Raw genomic sequence first — 24,845 nt, forward strand, 5'->3', positions numbered from 1 at the left:
AGGAAGCAGCTATTTTCCCTAGAAAAGGAATCTAGAAAAGGTTACAATCTAATTGCAGAGAAAAAAAATCTGCAAGACATAACCAGATAAGGAGGCCAAAATAAATACAATTAGTACCAGCTGTGCATTCAGTGATAAAGGAAGGTTGGCTTTATCCAAGAATACTTCTGGAAAGAGGTGAGTTCTAAAAGAATGAATTATCTGAATCTGCAACTGTCTTAATTCTAAGGTCAAACCAAGACCTTCAAAGATCATCTGAATTAAAAATAATGAAAAGCGAAGAGCCTCACGCTGCTGATGCATTCAAGCATTGTATCAAGAAACCCAGCACATGTACTAAAAATGGAGCAGCAAATCTCAAGTAGTCTTTTGGCAGAAGGCCCCGGGGCTCAAGAGGGTTTACCGTTTGGTAAATCAGCTGCTACTTCCGAGAGCTCCACAGTGTCACAAGAGTATCAGGTCTCAGCCCTGGGGTAGATTAACCAGGAGAGCAAATGAAATGGCTAAGAATTTGTGAAGGCATAGTTTAAGTCAAATGGTGCAGTGTAAGTGTTACACTTGTATTTACGCAGCCTGTTAACCATCTTAACTGGATCATGTATCTGACTCTCCAAGTGCCCCTCACCCTAAGAGCTAAACTGGAGAGTGATTCTCAAAGTTAATTGACTGAGGTGCCATCTGGAGTCTCTTGAAAAAGTTTTAAATTTTAAAGAGGCAGGAATCAAGAAAGGGAGCCATTCTAGAATAATTCCTCAGTGTAGATGTGCAAATTGAAGAGACTGAATGAAATAAGACCAGACCAAAAGAAACCAGGCATTTGACAGACAGTTTTATTCAAGAACTGTCAAAGACTTGACTGACAGCATTGGTATGCAGCTCTCCAGAGCAGATGGTCCCTGCCTTCAGCTGATTTCTCCATCTTGGCCTTGTAACTACTTAGGAACTCGATAGCTTATGTTAAATTTGAGAGGCTCAAAAGGTCTTTTGGAATTAATTAATCCAGGAAAAGAAGTTGCACATTCCAAGCCCTGTGTTAATATTTCATTCTTAAAAGCGTTTGAACTGGGACCATTAGGATGCTTTGGGCTCTAAGTGATAGAACCCCAACACAAAATGGCTTAAATAATAAAGAAATGTACATTTTGTCTGACAAAATATTCAAAGGAGGATCTCTAGGCTTTGTTTCTGTGCCCTTTCTATGAGCTGGCTTTGTCTTCTGACAGCAGGCAAGCTGGTCACAGTGGTTCCAAACATCCCCTGTGGAGGGGGCTCAGCAGAAAACAAACATGGAGACTGTCTTCTCCTGAATCTTCCTTAGCAGTGAGGAAACTTTCCCCAAAGCGTCCCAGAGACTTCCCCGATGCCTCATGGACCAGAATTGGGTCCTATTTCCACTTCTGAAGCAGTCAGTGGCGAGTGAGATGAACTGTCATGATTAGTTTAATTATTTGGAATGGACAATTCTGTAAGAGGAGTTCCACAGACAAATGCTTTAGTGACAGCTTAATTCAAATAAGCTATGGTATATTTATTTTAAAAACAAAATAAAGCTGAGACACTCAGTCAGATGAGGAAGAAGGGAGGAGGTATATCAAAATAATCTGTGGAGGTTTTTTAAATTAGACGTACTCTAATGTATTGAGTTTTTACAGATTAGACTGATTCCAGGTTATGAACCCTCCTTCTAAACCCCCACCCCCCACTACACACACAAACACACACACACACACACACACACACACTCACCACCAGCACCACCACCATTTAGAAAAATCATAAATAACAGACCAAACTGAAAGAAATTTATTTTGAATTGGTGCTCTTTGGGTTGCCAAGCCCTTTTTATTAAATATGAGACCTCTAACTGTACAATAATGATGATAGCTGCTATTTATGGACATTTTATTATGCAACATATCATTGTATATTTTATAATCACATTTAATCTTCAGACAAATTATTGCAGAATATGTATTATTATTCTTATTTTACAACCAATGAAACACAGGCACAGAAAGGTTAAGAAAGTTACCCAAGATCACACAACCAGTAAGCACCAGAACTAGAATTCAAATGTAAGTCTGTTGCATTTCAAAGCCTGGTCACTTTACCAAATGCAATTCCTGCTGTTTCAGTAATAAACATAAAATAATAATGAGTAAAAGTTCAACAAATTTTATCGTATTTATTCCCCATAATCTCCCTATATTATATGTGCCTCTAAGAGACAGTGCTAATTGGCACCAACAACCCCTAAATTTAGATTAAAGAAGAATGTTAACAGTGACTTGAAATTTGCTCACATGGGAATTTGCAAGAGAGAGAAACACACATAATACTTGGATCTGCATGCAATTAACAGCTGAACTTGGCATTTTACCCATGAAAAGGTTTTGGGACCCTTTAAACTTCTTCAGAGGTGTGATAAAAGAAGGTAACATTTTCTGTTTGGCCCCTCCTATAAACATCATCATACTCCTGAAGTTTTCATGCTAAATACTGACAGTTTAATTTTGGAGATGGCAGCAGCAGAAGACACTATTTGAAATGCCAAACATCTCTTTCTTTATTATCACAATTATTTCATATTCCTGGGACCACCTCCAATTACATTTACTTTTTTATAAGCATTCAAGATTATCGTTTAAGCAGGGACCAGCTATTCTACTTGAATAGGTACATGGAAAGAGAGTGATGAAAGTAATCAGTTCCTACCTTATCAGGCATTGAGGAGAAGGCATAAACATTTTGAAATCCTCTTTTTCAGAAAGGAAGCAAAACGTACATGATTGTATTGATTTGATTTAATTTATTAATGCAACAAATACATACTGATGTGCCAGACACTATTATAAACTGGGGAGGCAGAAGGGAAGGAAGCCAGAGCTGGGGCACCCTCATGTGCATCTTCTAGGGAGGGGCTCAGCAGAGAATAAACAAGTTAAAACGTGGGTGTGTCTCCCACTGTGTGAGCACCATGAAGTAAAATACAGCTCAGTGAAGGGTGGAGACCGTCAAGGAAGGAAGAGCTTGCTGAAGAGGAGACACTTGATAGGGGGACAAAAAGCAGTTTATTCTTCTATTTTTTAAAAGAGTAGTAACTTAAAATAAGCAGTAACAAATAAATTTTCACACTAATACCAAAGAAACCCAAGCACAGCATCCTAGATATGCAGACCCTTTCGCACAGTTGTGCAGCAGTGGTCTGACCCACGGTCTTTTCAAAGGTGATTCTCTAAAAACGTTAATGTGGATTTCTTTTGCTGTATCTCTGACAGCGACCCTGGAAGAGCCTGACTCTTTAGAATTTTAATCAAATGGTGCTTCAAACAGAGGTTTTAGATACAGGCCATTAGGGAAAGTGTGTGAATATAGGCATTTGTGTATAATTTGAACTTTCGCCTTTCATCACAGGGTGAAAAGGGAGCTGCGGGCGAGCCGGGACCCCGAGGACCATACGGCCTGCCGGTGAGTTCTCTGTCTGGCGAAGTTTCCCCTCCCGCATGTGTAGACGCCCGTCACTCTCCAGTTAACCCTCGCCTCGCATGGAGGCTAATCCCGCTAGAGGAACAAGGAACCATCCACTAACTCTCTACAACCCAGCCTAACCGTGTCCTTCAGAGACGGGTCATATTCGTGTCGCTTTGTCGCGCTCGCGTACAGACACCACCCACACACCTCACGAGACTGAGAATCAGAGCTTGTCCGAGAGACAGACAGGGCTCACCCGACGGCGGGATTCGGGCTGTCAGTCGCGCCCTCCCTAGGCCGTCCGTCCGACCCCTAACTGGCCCTTCCTGGGAGGTCCCCGTACCAGCAGTGGGTGTGCAAGCTTTATTGAAAACAGCTCTTCAGACTTTATCTGTTCTCACAGGTTACTTACTAACACTGCTCTTGCTAATAAAAGTTATTTCTCAACTTGACGTTTAAGGTGACATTGATGTTTCTGGCCTTTCTAAATGACTGTGACGGCCAGTGATCTTTCAGAGCAGAGAATGTTGATAGTGTTCTGTCTTCTGAAAATTCTGTTACACCTGCTTCAGATTGAGGCCTCAGGTTCGCTTCCGAACAATATCTCAATGACTCAGTAGGGTAGGTAGGTCTGCTGTGGAAGCACATACTGTCTCTATGTTTTCAACCCCTACTTACCTTCCACGTACCTGTACTTGCCAGTTTTTATGAACTGAAATAATAAACTATGATTATTTGAGTGCTTAAAGAGGTGCTGATTTTGAAATCTAATTGATGGAATCAAAGTGACTTCTCTAACTTTTGGTAGATCCCTTATATGGCTGACACTCGTCACTGCTCTGAAAATCTGCACCACGGGGGTGAATTTATCATCCTTGCACAAAAGTTTTCTACTCTTTTTATAATAGGGGGTCGTGCACTTACAAACAGTTTTTAGGTTGTGATCCTCAGACCCTCAATATTAATAGACAAGGTACACATCTAGCCAAATTAAAATTATATGTAATAGACAGTTTTCACATTCTTTACTCAGTCATGAGCTAACTACTAGATTTAGTTGTCAAACTAAAGTAGCATTGATTTGCATACTCTATTAGTGCTGGTGTGTTTTTATATTAACTAAACAGTATTTTTGTTTTCAGCGTACTCCTGGATTGATAACTTGGATACCAAGGATTAAACTTCAGCAAAATATCAGACTACTTAACCTGATATATAATAAAACATTTTCATGACCCTTAACTGCAACATTAACAGTCACTTCACTTGATTTAGTGAAAGAAATTTGTATTACTAATCAGTAAGGACTCTTCCTCACATTTCTGAAGTAGTTGTTCTAATACTAGTGTTGCATGTCCAGGCAGCCTTAAATAAAACAATAACCTCTTCATGGAACTTAGGAACACTAATGTAGCTACTATGATTCTTTGGCAGGGGAAAGATGGAGAGCCTGGTCTTGATGTAAGTAATGTGTACAACAAACATCTTCCCATTATAATAGATGCTGATGGTCTCCATCATCAGTAAGAGCAAGAATACTTCTGTTTTTTTCTGTGCACATAGTTACGCACACTGCATGCACTGCTGTGCCTGCGGACAGCAATTTGAAATACACCACTAGCGTCTGCATGAAGTAGATGTAAAAGCAAAAACCATAATTATCTGGTATGAAATTAATAACCAACAGGTGACAGTGTGGCACTTCAAAATACTATCCCAAATTAGAGACACTCAACATCAGCAATCGAACCACTTATTTTAAAATATGCATGAAATTGAAATCTCTATCATATGCTACCATTAGGGAATGGTTTATTATGTTTATTCTCAAAGCTGTTATGCAGTAGTTCTCTTTTTAGCATCAAGTCCCTATATATCTTATAGTAACATAATTCTATAAAAATAGAGAAAATCAAAAGTCAAGCTCTCTTAAGATGATTACTTCTCATCCTGTATTACGTAGTTACAAAAGTAATAGTAGTTACCGTTTATTGGGCACCTGTTGTGTGCAGATGTCATTCTGTATTTCATATATAATCATTTGCATTTAACACTCACACCAGCAGTTGTGTGCGTAGCAGATATCATTAACCTCATTTTACAGTCAAAGGACTAAAATGCTGAGGTTATTTGTCTGCGGCCACACAAATCAGAAAGCTTGCCAGGATTCAAACTAGGATCCTGTTATTCTTAGGCAAAAAAAGGAATCTGTTGTTTATAGATACTTGAGATGCTAGGAAACTGTTATTTCTAAGTGCTACTTCACCCATCTAAGTTTTGAGATTTAGGGGCATGCCATGTTTCTTTATATTTGCATTCAGATACATGAAATCTTACTTTTTTTTTTTTTTTTTTTTGATGTGGTTTTGCCACAGTTACATCAATAGATCTTTTTGGTTTGCTTTTTATCCTTTAGGGTTTCCCTGGTCCACGAGGCGAGAAGGGTGATCTGGGAGAAAAGGGGGAAAAGGTGACCTCCCCATCCTAGCATGTGCCTGTTTGATTTTCCTGCTTCTGTCTGCTTTGCTGTTCAACCTGTCCAATTCTTTCATACGTCTGATCTTTCTGCATCCTGTGCTCCAAAAACACACTGATGTCTGATCTGAGGAACCAGGCCTTCGCAGAGGAATAAAGAAGGCTACATGGCGAGAAACAAGGGCACAGTTAGCACAAAAGAAAAAAAAAAAACCACAATCCCCACATAGCAGGGCTGCAAACTTTCTGCTGCCTGACACCAAACAATCAATGATGTAGTTTCCAGGGGGTTTTGAAAATCAGGGTGAGGAGGAGGCATTTATTACATTAAAGTAAAATTAAATAGCACAGATCTGCAACGGTCTTCTGGCAGAGCTCACCTAGCCCTGTACAGCCAGCATCTCATTTATCTTCCCAGCATCCCCAGTGGAGGGTCAGAGGATATGTCCTGTATCTTGATTTTTTTGATTGGGAAATGAAACACAAGCAGTGTGACTGATAAACCCCAGTGAGTCCATTATATAGGGATCAGGACTTGTTGCCTGCAGATACTGTAGATATTTTTAAATGAAGATATTAGTGTATTTTATGAGACTGGTTTCAGGTTCTATCTCAAGACCATCAGCTCCAGGGGATAGAGGAGCCAGTATCGGGCAAAATGGTTTTATGTCTGGAAGGAAAATTTGGATTATGGATTTTTTAAATCACTTTTTCCTTTCCGCTCCCCTTTGCTTGGGTCTTTGAAGAATAATTTTTTATATTGGACGTAACTAAAGAAGGAAAAACACCCTCAGCACCTCAGTAGAATAATGAAAATCTTAATGTGGCTGAATATGTACTTTCACAGTTCGAATTTAAACCGATTGTATTTCTCAGATTAATTTATGTCCTGTTCTACTTAACACACTGTTTTCAAAACCCTATAAATTCTCTTTAACAGTGAAGTTCACAACTGTTGAAAAGCAAGGCCAAATGAGAGTTGCCAAAGAAAGGTGATTAAGCCTGTTGTGTATTCTTTGGGCCTTAAACATTACTAAGCTTTCCCATTGCTAGGAGAGCTCATGTGAGTGTTCATGTAAAAGCACCATCACCATCCTCACCAATATCATGATGTTTATTGAACACTTATTATGTGTTTTTTCTAAGAATTTTACCCATGATAAGTCTTTTAATCCTCATAACAACTCCCTGAAGTTGGTGCTATGTCCCCATTTCACAGGTGAGGAAACTGAGGCATTAAAAAAGTTCTTTTAGTGGGGAGGGTGTGGCTCAGTGGTAGAATGTGTGCCTAGCATGCATGAGGTCCTGGGCTCAATCCTCAGTACCTCCGTGTAAATAAATAAACAAACAAACAAACCTAATTATCTAATTCCCCCAAAAAACAAACCAAAAAAAAAAAGTTCTTTTATTCGTCATTGTACATTCTAACTGTAAAATATACATGTTTGGAGATAAATTATTCATGTGAGCTTTTAACCCAAGATGTGTGTGTACTTTATAGGTATTTTTAAAAAATTATAGGCATTTATTTTATATTTACCTAATGGATTGTATGCATCTAAAACCTTATCCACTCAAAAGTATGTCACCACTATGAAGACATTCATTTTAATGATCTTTTAAACAAAGAAGTTACCAGTATTATAACTTATGAAAACCTAAAGCTATACATTTAATCCTCAGAATAATGTTAATTACCCCCACAAAAGTATTTCCATATTTCAGATTCCATGATTAGAAGTTTTATATTCAGGAAAATTAAATCCAAATGTAAATACTTTACGTATATTATTCTTTGGCATGGGAGAGAAAAATTAGCAAGAGCCCTCATGTGCTCACGCCCACAATGACAGATAGTCTTATCTGGCACAGGGAATCACTAGCTGTTACAAAACTATGCGGATGAATAATAACACTGACACATTGCTCTTTGTACAATAGTGTCTGTTTTCCATAAAGCTTGAGGGTCACTAAAATATTACTGAAAAATGATTCTCATAGCCTGTACAGTCAGCATTCATTTGGCACCACTTTTCTGTTGAGTGATTAATCTGAGTTGATTAGCCAATCCAAAAATGAATGGAGTCTTAAATTAATAATACCCAACCCATCTGGTGTCAGTCACAGCCTTGCAAAGAAGAGTCCACTGCCTCCCAAACAAGTTTAAATCAGTTTGACGTCACGGCACTGAAGCTGTTTGTTGAGGAAGAGTGTTGGTTCATCTTGTATGACTGAGCATTTACCCCGGAAGCTCCTCCCGGCTCACTTCCTATCACTGAACTTGCTCTCATTTCTCCCTGGCTTCTCGGGGCTTTGTTTTTGATCATGACCAACTAAACCACACAGAATTCTCTCTTTCCCTGATATTAGAGAAACCCACGTGGTTTTGATTCCGAGCCTTCTGATGCAGTCTTTTTGGCACACAAGAGATGAACATGGAGCTTTCACTCACACCGTCAGAATGGATGCGTTCATTTGAATGCATATCTCATCTATGTCTGTTATGTGTATGTCTTTGAATATTCATGTTATTTCGCTTCTGAAATTATTCCATTTTATTGTATCTGCCATCCTGATTGCAGAATGAATACACTAAATATGTATTGCATGGTATTTTGTATTCTGCACTGTACCAACTTCTTGTCTATAAATATGCAGAGATATTTATGTTAATGTGAAACAGCTGAGGTGCATTCCTTCCTTCTCCTCCTTTTGCCTCCTTTCCTTAATTCCTCCATCCCTGTGATCCATGCAGATTTCCACAACCTTTACCTTGATTCCTAAATACTAATTTCCATGGCTACATTCCCACTATGTAATTATCCTGCCTACTTCATTTTTAGTGTTAGCTCAACTGAATCCAAACTGCTTTTCCTCTCTTGAACAGAATTTTTTTTTTTTTGGCTTTTTTACCTGTGAGTATGCTGGAAACCCATTTACCATTGTGAACACTTGGCATGAGATCAATAAGGGTGAATTAAAGAACATCTTCGGGTTTATAGATTAGTCTGTTTCTCCAATTGGCATTGCTGAGAAATCTTAGCACTTCTAAAATTTGTTTATCTGACTTAAGGAAAGTATTTGCTTTCAGTTTCCTTAAAAAGAATGTTCAAAGAAAGAGACGTGTATTTTTTTTAACACATTGAACATGTTTTTAATGAGAGCTACAAAGCATTATGTCATAAATTTAGATACATTTCAAAAATATAGAAACTATTAATATTTTTTCATCTTCCTCTAGCTCAATGTAGCTTTCATCTGTTATAGGATTAGGAAAAAAAGCAAGTTGGCAGGTATTGAAAATCGGGAGAAGTCTTTGTTATTCCTCTGAACTTCAACTGCCACTGGTGTCTTCAATACAGTTGGTATCCACCATCTTCACCAGATCGGTGGCAGAAACACCTCATTCACAAGGACCACAGCCTTGGGGTCTAAGTCAGCACTGACCTTCCTTTCTGACATCAGCCTTTAAGTTCCCCTTCTTTCATCTGAAGTACTTTTAATAAAACTCCACATATTGCTGCCCAGCATCCATTGCCACTCTGAAAGTCTAAGTTATTTTTCATAATATCATGCCTTCCCTAAACCAGAAAACAGTGGTAAATGCTCTTCCAGACTTTATTGGCTCAACCATCTTTTGAATCACCATTACTTCCCCCTCAAATAAAACCTGTCTTTTATTTAAACCCTTGTATCCACAGGGGGAAAAGGGAAAGAAAGGCAAAAAGGGGCCTAAAGGGGAGAAAGGAGAACAGGGTGCTCCTGGATTAGATGCACCCTGCCCATTGGTATGTCTGACTCCTGCAACCGTCTCCAGATGTCACGTGTGGAGGGCTGAGCTGGGAGAGGAGCAAGCTGGAGGGGGTACCAGCGGGCGTTCTGACTCGGGTCTTTTAGCATAGACTTTAAGGTACCAGAAACATCCATCTCAGCTCATCCTGGTGTGTTCCAGACCTTGTCTCTGGCCACCAGCTCTGCCTAGTTTGTCAGCACTCAAGTATTGATGTGTATCCAGGACAAGAATGCAGAATCCAAGGAGGAGCCAGGGCTCCTCTGTGCCGCTCCAGAGAGCCATCCCTGTTTCTGGTCAAGCCCTAGTTACAGGATCCCATCAAACTGTTTTATTTTGGCCAACTTCACTGGCTGTTACTTTTCTCTTCAGAGTTGCTCCTCTCCCAGCCTTTTGTTACAGTGGTTATTTCTTTAGCAGAATGTGTGCTTAAGTGATTTCTTCTGTTAGTAACATTATGAGTTAATCTTTACAAACAGGGATTCCGTGGCGTTAAGGGGGAAAAAGGGGAGCCAGGCCAGCCTGGCCTGGATGGGCTGGATGCCCCTTGCCAATTGGTACAGTATTTCTCTTTCCTACCACCCTGCATGCAGTTCCTTTGTTGATTACATATTCATCTCTATCAGCGTAAAGTGGTACTTGTGGAGCGAGCTTTACGTGATGAACACACTACATGCATGTGCATGCACAGCGCCTTCGGGGGCTCTGCAGAGTGAAGAGAACAAGCACGTGTTTCCATCAGTGACTGCAAATTAACCTACTGACGATGTTCTCACAGCTGACACGGCTGCCATGTCTGTGCTCTGGGAATGTCAGTTTATTGAATAACTATTTCAAGATGACATTAAAAGTACATGAAAATCTTCTATGTAAAGGTCCTGCTAGGCTGTAACTTTGGGTTTTACCCCTAAATTTAGCCTTTTTTTCATTAAAAGAAATAAAGTCTTTTTTGCCTCTTCCACTAAATTTCTATCAGGCTGAAAATAAAGCCAAACCTACAGAGGTAAGCTTCTGTGGGCAAGAGTTAACCCCTTCAAGGGAATGCTGTTAAGAGACCATAAGGAAGAAAACCAAACTTCTCGGAGCTTCTAAAAATAATAGTCTGCAGCCCAAACCCTCCTCTTTGTCACATAACCTTTTCAATTTAATGGTCTCTCCTTTTGAAACTCACTTTCCTGAAGTAGACAGATCTCCCCTATCTCCATTGGCATGAACTCAGAATCCTCCTTATACTAAAATCTAAAATTCTACCGGGTGATCCTTCCCCTTGTACCAATCTGGCATTACTGAATTTTTCCCAAATATCTTATAAAGTTATTTCAGAGTTTTTTTTTAACACTTAAAAAGGAAGTATATTCATCTTTTCTGAGGTATAAAGGAAAACTTTTTATGGTTATGTTGATGGTTATACTTGGTCTGCATGTTCTTATATTATTCTTAAGTACTAAGCATGATTCTGTAAGGATAAATTTATGTTTTTCAAGTCTTTTAAGAGATTGTATTTATAGAAAAAAATGTTATTCAGTCAATAATTACAATTAGAAAATCTTAATATGATGTGCCCAGTCTTTTATTTTGTTTGCTTGGTATTGATAATGAATAATATTTTACAGTCATTTTGTTGGAGGAAAACACAAGCATGCTTCATAATATATCAACTCTTCCTGTCTTGTTTGTATCATTTGTATCTGAAGAGTGCTCACACCTTAGGTGACAATAAATTTTTCAACATTTAAGAATCTCTGATGTATCCAGAATCTGTTCATTGGCATCTGAAGAATTCTAATTAAAATATTGACAAATGCTATGGATAACATTTTAGATATTGACTGGCTGCCTATCTTGTAAATCAATCAATTTAATATGTTTTACTATATCTGCTTTCAGTATAAAAAAGTGAAAGATACTGGTACTTGAAGAGCTATAACCTTCAGATAGAAATGGTTCATCACTGATTATTCATCATTATCATGCACACAGCCATAGAATGCAGTGACCAGGAAGAGAACTTATTTCAGTGTATTGGATAAAGATAGTTGTAAAATGTGTTTTAATGAAGTTAGGAGAAATAGTGTAGACTTATTATATAAAATTACAATTAAGTAGACCACTAGGCTTTGTAAATTACTTTTTCAAAATTAGGTGTAATTCATTCTGTATTTTGTATATTTTCAAAATGCATACTCACTTTGGGAAACATTTGAATTTTCTTCATTTCTAACTACTGGGTAATTTATTGAAAGTTGATAATTAGTAAAAGATGCTTATAACTAAAGCCCCTTAACAGGTAGAAATCCATTTTTAAGCCTCTGAGCATGTTAATTATGAAGTATGATCACTTTTGTGGAACCTGAGAAATTCTTCTTCTTTTTAAAATAGGGGCCGGATGGATTACCCATGCCTGGCTGTTGGCAAAAGGTAGGCTTTACAGAATTATTTCTAAAAGAAGCACTCTCCCTTTCCTCTTCACCCAGCCTAGCCTTTTCCATGTAGAACAGAATTTTTTGAATTTGACATTCCTTCAAGTTGTTTGGGTATTAAAAAGCAAAAGATTCCATCTCCAGAATATCTTTGAATGGTGTTTAGTGCTGATTTCTTCCTAAACTGATGAGTGAAAACAGCTCTTAGCAAACACAGTAATTCGTGGTTCCCTATCTAATCCTTTCTTTGGAGTGGAAAGGGGCAGTGCATCTTGACAATGGTTTGCTTGTCTCTCAAACTCCTTGTCCTCCTACTGTTCAAAATTATTCTTAATTGTGATTCTTTTTCTATATATACTCAATTACTTAGAATAATGTGCAAATCCATGGTAGAACCCTGTCAATATTAGTCACAAAGCTCAGAAAGCAGAAAATGTGGGCATGATTTTTTTTTCCTTCCATGATGTCTTGATTTATTTCAGAGAATCAGGCTATATTTAAGTCAGTGTCCTTTATGATATCGGTTCACTCTAGCCTCTACATGTGGCCACCCACAGTCACTGTGTATGTATTCAGCAGGAAAAAGAACTTATCCTTCATAGAGAAGGGTCTGTGTACAAAGGCTGTGTGAGAAGCCCTTTCCTGTAGGGGACATCCCTTTATTTGATCCTCATAATAACCCTGTAGGGTATTATTACCCTTGATGATGCTGATGAAGGAAGTGAAATTCAGAGAAGTTAAGGAACTTCCAAGGGCACAGAACTGGTACATAACAGAACTAGAAGCAGACACTGGAAAGCAATGGCAGAACTTTAAGTAGGGAAGAGATCTGTATGGGCTGCGCTGTTCAGAGAATACCAAACCTTTACACAATAACAGTGAGAACCTAATTAGAAAAGACTGCGTGTGCTACCGAAAGTTAAAGGAATTCCACTGATGTGAAAATGAGCTAGGGGGAAGTATCCATGCTGCTTTCATCAGTTTGAATTTTTTTCTTTAACATCTTGTGGCTTAGTTAGTCATTTTTGACAGGCACGCTTCATTGGCAAAGCTGCAGCGCAGCTATGTAGGACTGCAGAAGGGTGAGGAGAGGCTGGGCTTCTTTGTTTGCCTCTCCTCTCATCAGCTCCGTGGGTGTGGAGATTCTGTGAAGCTCCCTCTCTTGCTTAACTGCTCTCACCCTACTTGGCCAGAGAAAGCAAATCCTTCTCTCCCAGTAGCGTCATTTATTTAACAGCTTCCCACACTCCCCTTTCAGCCTGTCGGATCATTAGCTCCATCCTGGCTGAGGTCAGGCGGTCCTCAGGACAATGAGCCTATCACCACATTCCTCTTCACCTGAGAAAACTATCCTTTCACCATCATAACCCCCGTTCTCAGAATTGTTAATACCACCCTGAGCTGGAATTACCGTCTGCTCTTTAACCTTTGCCCTGTAATTGAATACTATAATGATTTTTTAATCCAGTCATTGGCACACTTTACACAGAGGGAGATGTCAAAGGCTTACTTTATCCAGCCTCTGACACTACTCAGAACTTGGGTTCACATCGTTTTTGGCTGCTTCTAGATCACTTCCTTTTGGTGAAGGCATAAAACATAATGGCAACAAGCAAAGGATTCATCGTCTTTTGGGTTCACAAATTAGCCAAACCTAGTAATAACATGAATAGCATCAGAAAATCAGAAATTTACCCTTTAAGAATTCTACATAAGAGTGAAGATCTCTTAAAATCTAGCATCTTCTTATATAAAGAATAATAACTCAGTGATTAAACTTCACTATTGCCTACCACACTCCCCAATACACTCTAATGCAAATCCTACTGCTCATCCTCTCCCAACACCTCCACCTGCCAAAAAAAAAAAAAAAAAAAAAAAAGAAGAAAGAAGAAGAAGAAAAAGAAGAAAGAAACGATTAGAAAAATGAAGTGTTCTCAAATCTCTTATGTGGTCAGCTTAGGTATCTCAAACACACTGTTAGTCAAATCAAATTAATTTTTAAATGATATTTCAAATAGAAGGCCTGTAGAGTAGGGAGGGGTATAGCTCAGTGGTAGAGTGTGTGCTTACCATGCACAAGGTCCTGGGTTCAATCCCCAGTACCTCCATTTAAAAAATAATAAATAAATAAATAAATAAATAAATAAATAAATAAATAAACCTAATTACTTCCCCCTTCCAAAAAAAAAAAAAAAAAAAGCTGAATTTAAAAAAACATTTAAAAACAGACAAATTTAGAAAAAAGAAGGCCTGTAGATGACTTAGTCCTGTTTTAGGGGACTCCTCTTTCAAACAGTATTTTTAGTAGTCTTGAGAGCACGGGAGTAAATGACCTGAAATTCAGATTGTGTCCGCAGGGAAAATCACTGTGATTAGCGAACAAGTCCTGTTGCTCATGCTCCTCTCAATAATAATCTTTTCCATGTAAAACCATTTGATCTTTGTTTAAATTACTTTTCCTCCTAGATACAGTTCAGTCTTCTAAATTTTTGAAGAATGATAATGTACCAATTCATACTGTAATTCATACAGTGAAGAAAGAGCAGAATTTATGGTTGGGAAAATACAGGCTATTAGTTACCACCCATTCTCATCCAGAGATTAAAAATTATTTAATAGGAAAAATACTGTGAAACTTCTTATTTTTTAATGTTTCACTAAACTTTGTTTTTCCAGAAAGGGCTGACAGGTTTGCAGCAGTACCTTCCACAAGCAAGGGGACAGATTTTTTTAATTAAGTTTTAAAATCTGGGGTTAGGGGGGTTGGAGAAGCTTAAAATTCTGTAGATTACTTGCAAAACACTGGTTTCTCAAAAAAAAAAATGCATCTGTTTGAAATCTGAGATAAGTGGGAGTTTGGAGAAAGGACTACTTCCTACAGACACAGTCCCTGGCCTTGACATGACATGCATGAAGGTTGAGAGAACTCTGTCTCTAAAGATCACACAGCACCCAGCCTCTTAAGTACATTTAATATAGTGTCTATTTTTATTGGAGAGAGAAGAGCAAATATTTTTAATGATTGAACTGAGAGATGACTGTGGAGGTGAGTCCGCGTTGTGCAGGGGAGATGAGGAGATCTGTATCATTCTCCTCCTCTGGACACTCTACTTTTCTAACTGGTTTTTCTTTGCACAGAAGTCAAAGTTGTCACCAAGTTCTGCTCTGTAAGTTACACCTCAAAGACCACCGTTCCTCAGTTCTTTCAGACTTAACTTCAGTTCTAGGAAAACCTTAATCATGATTGCAGCTCAAAACAAGGAACCAGACATTTCTAGTTTCTTAGATCACCATGGAACCTACAAGGCAGCTTGCAGACCTGACAGCCGGCAGACAGGTCTACCCTGTACGCTATTCACAGCAGGGCATGGCCAGCCAAAAGGGGGAAACCAGAGCTAAAGCAGAGTAGAGACTTCAGGCGTCGATGAAGTGAACAATGCCACTGAGGTCAGACTCCTCAGCCTTTTCTGTAGTTGTGTTTTAATGCTTGGAGAAGGTGACATAAGCCATGAATAGGACATGTATTTTAATTACAACACATAGGTGATAAAATCCTAATTTTCTGCTTTCCCAGAATAGTTACTGAGACAAACACTTTCCACAAACTTCTCGGTGGCAAAAGTAAATTGTGGGCTAAACCTAGGATGAAAAATGTGATGAGTTTTAGAAAAGTAATGTATTGGACATATCAATTGGCTCACTGATTTAAAAAAAAAAAAAGACTCTATTCAGGGTTCTACCAGTTTTCTTAAAATAAATGTTACTTTGGAATTTTTATCCTAGACTACTAATTCTATATATCTGTCTTTTTTGTTGTTTGTTTCTCTGCAGTGATGAATCTAACCTTCCGAGCATGAAGTTGTGTGTATAATGGTCTACTTTTTATATTTATAGTTGGAAACTGAATTGCAGATTTTACAAGTCTGAGATATGTTTACAGATAGCTGCTTCTTCCTGTTTGCAGTAGTACACATGTCCATCTTTCCTTCACTTACATCTGAAAATGGGCAATCCGTGAAAGCAGTGAGAAGCCTGCAAAAAATATTGATCAGTATCTCTTTATCTTGTGTGAAGATATGTATTTATATGGACATAGTGATAGAGCTTGATTGTTCTTGCTATTTTCTTACTTTCGGGCTTGTTAATTGCATGGACAAAAAGTGCCATGAGATAGTTTACATGAAATTGTGACCAAATATGGACTCGAAGCTATGGAAATGTACTATCCTGACTGATTATAGAGTTTACCGTCACATCCCTACTCACCTTTGCTATTCACACCCACGGCACCCATTGAAACTGACTAAAAATGCATGACCGTGTGCCAAGCCTGCTTGTGCAACTTCAGATGCTAGCATGCTGCGTAATGAGTCCTCTGATCACATCTGAGCTTTTATTTCTTTTGTCATCTCAAGGGGGTTACACCATGGCTTATTGCCAAAAAGAGATAAAGTGGCGGAGAGCACACACACAAATGGTCTTGTATTTTGAGGGAGTTGCAGAGCCAACTGCAGATCTACAACTTCTGTGGGCTCACGTGGCCTCCTTGCTTGAAATGTTGAGGGGTTGAGCCGGTTGCTGCCGCCAGGTTTCCTTGGGCTGCCTTTGGCAACGAAGACAAGGAAAGAGGACCAGTTCAGCCTCCTGTGCTGTCTCTCATGTGACCAAGTGGGAAAGAGGTTTACAAAGGCGGGCACCCGAAACAGCAGACTTTTCTTTTTTTAATAAACAGAATTCCAACAAGTGTTAATATGGGTGCTTTTCGAAAATGACAGAGGCACACAGCATTTCTTTGGGGTAGGAGATTCTTGGAATGGCAGCCCCTGTTCCTGAGGACAAAGCATGTACACATCCCACCGAAACTCAGGTTGCTGAAGAAATAACACGTCCCAGGAAGGGACTGGCTGAAATGGCCTCTCCCGAAGACATGGGAGAGCTCACCCTACAATCTCCACCGAAGCTGATGTGGGAGCTTCTCTTCCTTCCAAGAGCCAACCCATGTAAAACATTTTCTACAAAGTTCTAGAAACAGAAAGATATTTCCCATTCTTTTTATTACTTTTTTTTCTTTTTTAGTCCCAGGAATATTCAGGAAAAAATTTTTTTTCTGCTTTTATCACATTTATTTTGAACAATTTTTTAAGAAAAGTCTTCAAATCCTAATAACTTGGTACCAGCAGTCAATATTTTTTGCTAACTTTTGCTAACTTCTGCTAACTTCTTTCTTGTTTTAAGTAACTAAAGAGAATATAAAAGAAGCTCCACTTTCAGTTCAGTCATTGTAAAGCATCCCAGTTAAGCAATTTTTTCAGTACTTTTTGATTTTCTTCATATGATGACTATAACATGCATAGTGATTATCAGTTAACATAAAGCCAAGATTTGGTCACATTTGATAGTATTAATTCATTTCTATTTCTTGTAGTTCTATTTAGATCTAAGTTTTGTCTATATTTAGATTTCTTTATCTTTTTTACATTTCTAAATTTTGTCTTATGCACAGACCAAATCTGAGATCTCAGAAAGCTGTGAAATATAGTCACCATAAAGAGATATTTTTCAACTACTTGCTCAAAAGTTACCTGATTGTATTAGACTGAGCATTTCTTTGCACAGGAAAGAGTTGATAGCATGTTTTGAAATGACTCCTTCTAAGTGGAAGGAGTACATTAGGAGAAACATCACTGATGAGGAATAGTCACTCTTTCAGCCCATTGGACAATATAATTTCTGATTTCATGCAATTTTGTGGGAAATTTTCTGGTTTCATGTATAGGTTTTCACCACCAGAGGGGAAATTACCTCATCACTGGCTTGTGGTGACAACAGTTAAGATATGATTATAAGACAAGGATCCTAAGATCCTTATGGTCTCTTTCACATCATATAACCAAATGCTCAGTTTTACAAAATGCCTTCTTTTTGTTTCCATTAAGTTTTCAACAATGGAAAGATATTTGAACTGATCTGTCAATATAATTGGTAACATTTCTAGTAACATTCCACACTCCAAAACCAGTTTAGCATTTTTAAAACAACAGAGGGCATTTTCTACCCATCTCTTGTATGACCTGGTCAGGATAAGGTATTATTCAATGTCTGAAACAATTTGTCTTAAATGGTTTGGAAAAATGAACTAAAGCATGTAAAACTACAGTCTCTTCAAGAAAACAAACAGTAGTGTCTTGAGAAAAATCTGGTGGCTATATTTCTTCCTATCTATCTTCCCTTTTACTCCTCTAGTAGAAAGAGGTATTGAGATGGATCACTATTTAAAACGTGCACAGCTTCATAAGAGAATACCTCATCATCAAAAGAGAAACATTTCATGTGAAAAAATATATGTATATTTTTTAAACACAGCCCTTTAAAAATACTGTTCTGTCCTATGTGTATATTGAGATTTTGCTCAATAACTGATTTGACAGTATTGACTTTTATTCCATGATTAAAGGAAGCTGTAATCTTCCATTACGTTTATTTCCTTGCGGAATACAAAAGGACTGTGATACTCCTCTTTGTTCCATGGAATTACTAGGTCTTAACCGTCATGCATAATCTTCAGCTTGTGTTACTGAAATATTTTAAATCATCCATTTTGTTATCAATATAGAGAATCCTCAGATAATTCCCTAGTGAACTAATGAAAGTGTCTGCTGATACATGTGTTGGCAGATACATTTTTTAAAGATTTCTTTCTTTTAATTTATATTATTGGATAAAAGATTAAGAAAAAAATCATGAAAAACACATGGGAAATAAGTCAAGATCAGGTCCTATGTCTGATAAGCATCTTTTAAGGATGCCAAATTGATATGTGTTTTAGCTTTAAAATTCTTTTCCATTTATGTTTTTGCTAATGTATTTCTTTTCTTTTTCTTTATGGGCAATGCAACTCTACTATGGATAATTTCATTTCTCTGTTTAATAGCATTCCTAAGCTGTTAGCGTGTGATTTTATTTTAAAAGTTCATGGATTTATAATTATGGTTCAATGACCAGTCTTTCTTAATGTAAAGGAAAACAAAACGGTGTACCTGTAGATGCTGTGTGTTTACTTGGATTGTGGATCCTCTTCTTTCTAGTTCATTTCATATGCCGTATGTCTTTTCCAACATTCATTCTCACCTTTTAGCTTGTATGGTTTGATTAAGCGTGACAAAATCAACGTCAGATAGGTCTGCACACATTCGTAGAATACCTGACACATAAATTTGCCTAAGCTTTTCTTCTGGTTTTCATTTTCATTATGAAAAGCAGTCTTGAGGGACTTTTATTTCTCATTTGATTTCATAGAAAACATGAGAATGTATTGAATTTCCACCAAAAAAAAAAATCTGTTCTTGAATCCTGTACATGATGTTCTGTTGGGACAGTAAGGACTCTTGTGCATCCAGTAGTTCATTCTGTATGCCCTTTGTCTACTATGCATATATATCTGCTAGTTTGGAAATGGTCAAATAAGCATGTCAGTACCTATGGAAAAATTAACTGATATCTTATATTTTTATCACTTAGAAAATATGCTTAATTTTCCAAGGCTTTATTTTTAATGTTCATATTGTAGCATAAAAAGTTAACACCACTTTTCATACTTTTTTTTTATTTTTTTGGCCACTATATATAATCTTACCCAGAAATAAGTTATACTTGAAAGGTGGGTGGTGTTTTGATATCTTCCAGTAAGTTATCATAGAAACATGCAGATATTGATATTTGAAACCTTGTTTTTCTCCATTTTTTGATAATCACATTAGATTAATAAATAATATTATGCAAAATGAACTTTTCTAATTTCTACCAAAACAAACAAACAAAAAAAACCTTGCTATCTCTAGAAAGTTGAATCCAAAGCAAACTAATCTTATATTCTCAAAAACAGTAATTAAGAACAATCACATGTGATTCTGGCTGTTAAAACAATTCATTCCTAGGGGAATTAACATACTTGACCAATTATGATCCTGCTAAATTATATTTTAGAATGTAAGGACTTTCAGTCCCTACTTTTCCCCATTTTTATTGAAATATCTTTGTATTGGTTGAATTTACTATATACCAGGGCAGAGATACCCTATATTCTTAGTGGATTTTGTTTTTGGTAATCCAACACAGAAGCATTTTAATGGCATTTCTGATTTTTTAAATGTATTTAAATGCATAAGATTCCCTTTGCTGCTTATAGACAGAACTGTCCTTGTGGGAATATGAAGACTTTTTCAACCTGATCTGTTATGTTTGATTTATTGATAACAAAGTACCAACATTTCTCAAAATGCTGTGGATAATCTCAGAAATATTAATAAATTGGATTCACAAAAGAATGTCTTACATATTATTGACATTTATGTGAATATTCTTTTTACTGTTGTAAATGTTTCATGCAATCTAATAACATTTTTAAAAGATGTATGTATCTGATTTTCCTTTAGAAAATATTATATTTTTATTTGTATTTTTTACATTTTAAAGTTCATCTCTATGTGCAGCTATTTTTATATTGCCAAAAAAATCACGTAAATACAAAATAAGAGAAAAATGCAAAAAAAATATTTTGGCAAGCATTACACTGCATATTTTTCTTAACGTTTTGTGGGCCAGTCTCATGTAATTGATTATTCTAAGAATGTGTTGTGTCTTATCACTGTAAATATGGCACAAACCTGTTTTTCTCAGTAGTGTAAATAATTGAAAGATTGAATTCTCCCTGTTTGACTTCTTATTTCAATCTCATTGTAACTTCTCCAGCTGACATTGCTGAATCAAAGGACCCATGTGGTTTTTGATTTGCAGCTTGGAGAGAATTGCATTCTGCTCAGTTTCTAATTTGTTTTTATTTGCTTTTATAAACTTGATTTCAGGGTTCCTAGTTTGTGAGAAGTTGATCTTCAGAATTATTTTTACACTATTTATGACTTATTTTCATAATGTAATAAGTGTGTAATTATTACAATATTAATCCAAACAATGGTAATGAATTGTATTGTTATAAAGCTTTATTGATGTTCACAAACACCTTGGTCTGTTTTCTCTGATTTAAACACCGCCCATAAAGAATTTTATTCTTCTCTTCTTTTTCGTCAACTTTTTTATTCTTTTTTTTTTTATTGAAATGCAGTTGATTTACAATATTAGTTTCAGGTGTACAGCAAAGCAATTCAGTTATACATATACATACATACATATATATTTTTTCAGTTCCTTTTCCATTACAGCTCATTACAAGAAATTGAATATAGTTCCCTGTGCTAGACAACCTGCCCTTGCTTTTCAGTTCTTCAACCAGATTCTTCTCTGTCACTTCCAGATCCTCTCTCTATCACTTTCTCATCCCTTCTTTACCTAAAAACCCATTTTACCTCTCTAACTCCTACCTATCTTCTGTGTCTCTATTTAGACATCACTGCTTCTGAGTTCCCTTTGCATCTTGATTTCATTTATCGCAGTGCTTTTTCATGGTTCTGCTCCATGGAGAGGTATGGCTGTGTTGTTTGCTCTTATGTTCTTAATGTCCAGCACAATGCCTAGCAAAGAGTTGGCACCCAATAAATATTTGCTGAATAAATAAGTGAATGAAAGCAATTACTCAGAGGGATACAGAACAAGCCATCCAAGGGTAATATAAGTAACTGGTGTGAAAATATGCAACAGTGAGCATATAATCCTTATGAAAATTTGCATGACTGCTCCATTGACTCAGAAATGATAACATAATTCTACAGGCATGTTCTTTTCTGTTCTCTTACAACATTTACATCAAATCAGTTTCAACATCAAATAGTGATAGCAACAATGACCTAGGGGAGCGATTCCTTACCTCTTTTGGACCAAGTTGTATTCCCTTGAGAACAAATGTGCTATGAAATCATAATGGGTAGTCCACAAATAAAATCATTAAGTATAGAATATGTACTGGAATGCCCATCAAAGGGATAAAGGATACAGTCTCCACAGACCACAGTTTGGAAAATGCTGCTCTAGAGTATTATTTGATCTAATTCAGTCAACACCTGCCACAGCTCGGGTGTGCAGGCAGCCAGCGTGCCTCACGCCTTTTTGCTTGGTCGGCATTCCTATCACAGGAGCAGCTCCAAGGAGTGACGCTATTCCAAGCTGTCTTCATTGGCGACACCTCACTCTTTGGCACTTGTTTCCACTCCTCCTTTTCATCTCCATTGCTCCCCCAACCCCCTCTCATATCGCCATCCTAAAATGTACTAGGATTCACTTCTTAACCGGAATTGGAATGTGATTTCAATGTCGACCCAAATCCATCTTTCAAGGCAATGACAAGATCCAAGAGTAAGAAAGTCCCACTTGGGAAGTGTGTGTCAGCAGAGTGCAAAGCTAACTTTTCTGGCTAAATTATGAGTTTGTACTTGCAAACTGAAGGGGAGGTTGGACTATGAGAACCAGAAAAGCAGGTGAGCCACAGTTATACTGAGCCTAAATATCAAGTCACAGGTTGAGCAGCAAGGAATGCTGAGGTTGTCAGACTGTGGAAGAAATAGTTGTTGACTCCACCTGTGGCTGAAATGACTGGTAGGTGGGCAAAGTATCAAACAGCCATATGGTGTTGAATAACTATGATTTTCCTAGACTGTTCTGGAAAATCATAAAATAAAAACAAATATAAGCAAAAGCAAGTGATAATGGAAAAACTGAGTAAAACTGGCAAGAGAATTTATCTTTAGCTAATTTCAGCTACATATTTTGCACCATTTGCTGCTTTAAACTTACTGCCCATAATCTACTGTCCACAATTTATTGCCATAATTAGCTCTCAATTTTTTCTTTTAATTCATCTAATAATTTTAGTGCTGCTCTGTGAATGCCACAACAGTAAAGGTGTCTTTTCTACTTTCAGGGCTGAAGGATTCATTGATTTTAAAAAAGTACTTTCCTCCCTGACTCACCACCTTTCCCAAAAATACAAGAAAGGGGAAAAAGCCTAATTATGTTATGTTCTTGATACAAAAAAGGGGGAGGGAGGTAATACATAATACAAGAATAGGGAAATTGAAATATAGCATTTGAGAAAATTCAGTAAGTACTCCTGATAAAAATTGAAATAGAATCAAGTTTCCTTAACCTGGTATAAAGATAAATACATTAAAAACCTACAGCAAACATCTTTTAAAAAAACATTTTGAGGTACAATTAACCTGTAAAAAGCTGTACGTATTTAGCATATACAACTTGATGAGTTTGGGGATAAGTATACACCTGTGAAACCATCACCACCATCTACAAACATCTTTCTTAACAGCAAGAAGTTAGAAATGTTTCCTTTAAAATCAAAAACAAGAAAGGAATATTTACTATCACTACTCCTATTATTGTATGGAATGTCTCAGCCAATGCAATTAGAAAACAAAAAATAAAGTAAAAGGGTTGAAAAGAAAGGAACAAAACTGCCTGTATTTGTTTTTTCAAGGCTGTTGCAATAAATTACCAAAATTTCATGACTTGAAACAACACAAATATATTATCTTACAGTTCCATAGTTTAGAAGCCCAAAATGATCTCACCGTGATAAAATCAAGGTGTCAGCAGGGCAGCATTCCTCTTTGAAGGGTCTAGAGGAGAATCAGTACCAGCTTCCAGCGGCCGCCTGCATCCCTCGGCTCATGGCTGCCTTCCTCCATCTTCAAAGCCAGCAACATCGGGCCGAGTGCTGATGCTGCCATCTCTCTGGTTCTTCCTCTTCTGCCTCCCTCTTCCTCTTTTAAAGATCTTTGTAACTTCATTCACCATCTTGGATAATCTAGGATAATCTCCCTAATTTAAAGTCAGCTGATTAGCAAACAGTTTTCCTACAACCTTAATTCACCTTTGGCATATGGCCTAACATATTCGCATGCTCTAGGGATAAGGACACGGATATCCTTGGGGGGGGTTATTCTGCCCCCTACACTGCCATTATTCACAGGTTATTTGATTCTGTATATAGAGAAACCTAAAGAAATGACAAATTATCAGAATTTATAGTATTTGCAGCCTGTACAAATTATAAGTAGTTAACAAGCAGTGATATTTTTGACAAAATAAAAATGCCATTTACATCTCATACCTTTCACATGCTATACTAGTAAGAATACTTGAAACTCTTCTCATCATGGTAATACTTCAATATTTCTTGACTTCTATTTATCTTCAAAACATTAAGCTATCTGAGGATTTCCTGAAAGAGCATGCGACAGGACACTGCTGCTACACACTGTCACACTGCGCCTCACAATGCTGAGAAGTAAACATTATTCTCCCTCTTCCTACAAATGAAAAAGCTGAGACTCAGAGAGGTTGGATCAGTGCTCATCCAGAAAATAAGTGACAGAGCAAGGATCTTAATCCAGGACAAACGTTATAGCTCCAGAAAGTTCTACCACGGTACGGCTTTACCTCTCTGCCCCCGGGGGAGGTACTCGGCGCCTCTACCATTTCTTCCAACTTTGAGATGACATGATTCCATGTGTGACTAGTGATGATAAACAACAATAATACCACCTTATATTTCCATAGCATTTTGTATTTTTAAATCATTGTCATAACAATTATATCTGATTCTTATAGTAACTAAATATGATGAATAACAGTATCTTAATATTTCATTTGAGGAAAGAATTCAAAGAGAAAGATTAGCCCAAATGACACAGTTTTTAATAGCAGAGCATAGAACCAGAGTC

General features: G+C 37.3%; 1 protein-coding gene and 1 non-coding gene across 2 annotated transcripts in view; both read left to right on the forward strand.

Annotated features, from left to right (window-relative positions):
• The window catches only part of COL25A1 (collagen type XXV alpha 1 chain), a 415,084-nt gene extending 397,513 nt beyond the window's left edge, over positions 1-17,571 (forward strand). Inside the window, exons 32-37 of the mRNA XM_010981063.3 lie at positions 3,415-3,468; positions 4,906-4,932; positions 5,888-5,941; positions 10,216-10,293; positions 12,116-12,154; positions 15,991-17,571. Of these exons, the coding sequence (XP_010979365.1) occupies positions 3,415-3,468; positions 4,906-4,932; positions 5,888-5,941; positions 10,216-10,293; positions 12,116-12,154; positions 15,991-15,993 (255 nt within the window). The 3' untranslated portion in view covers positions 15,994-17,571. The remainder of the gene's footprint in view (positions 1-3,414; positions 3,469-4,905; positions 4,933-5,887; positions 5,942-10,215; positions 10,294-12,115; positions 12,155-15,990) is intronic.
• On the forward strand, positions 14,194-14,267 carry TRNAG-ACC (transfer RNA glycine (anticodon ACC)). Its single transcript has one exon. It is a non-coding gene; the product is annotated as a tRNA-Gly (tRNA).
• Positions 17,572-24,845: the final 7,274 nt, after the last annotated feature.

This window comes from Camelus dromedarius, chromosome 1 (genome assembly GCF_036321535.1).
Source record: "Camelus dromedarius isolate mCamDro1 chromosome 1, mCamDro1.pat, whole genome shotgun sequence".
Lineage (NCBI taxonomy): Eukaryota > Metazoa > Chordata > Mammalia > Artiodactyla > Camelidae > Camelus > Camelus dromedarius.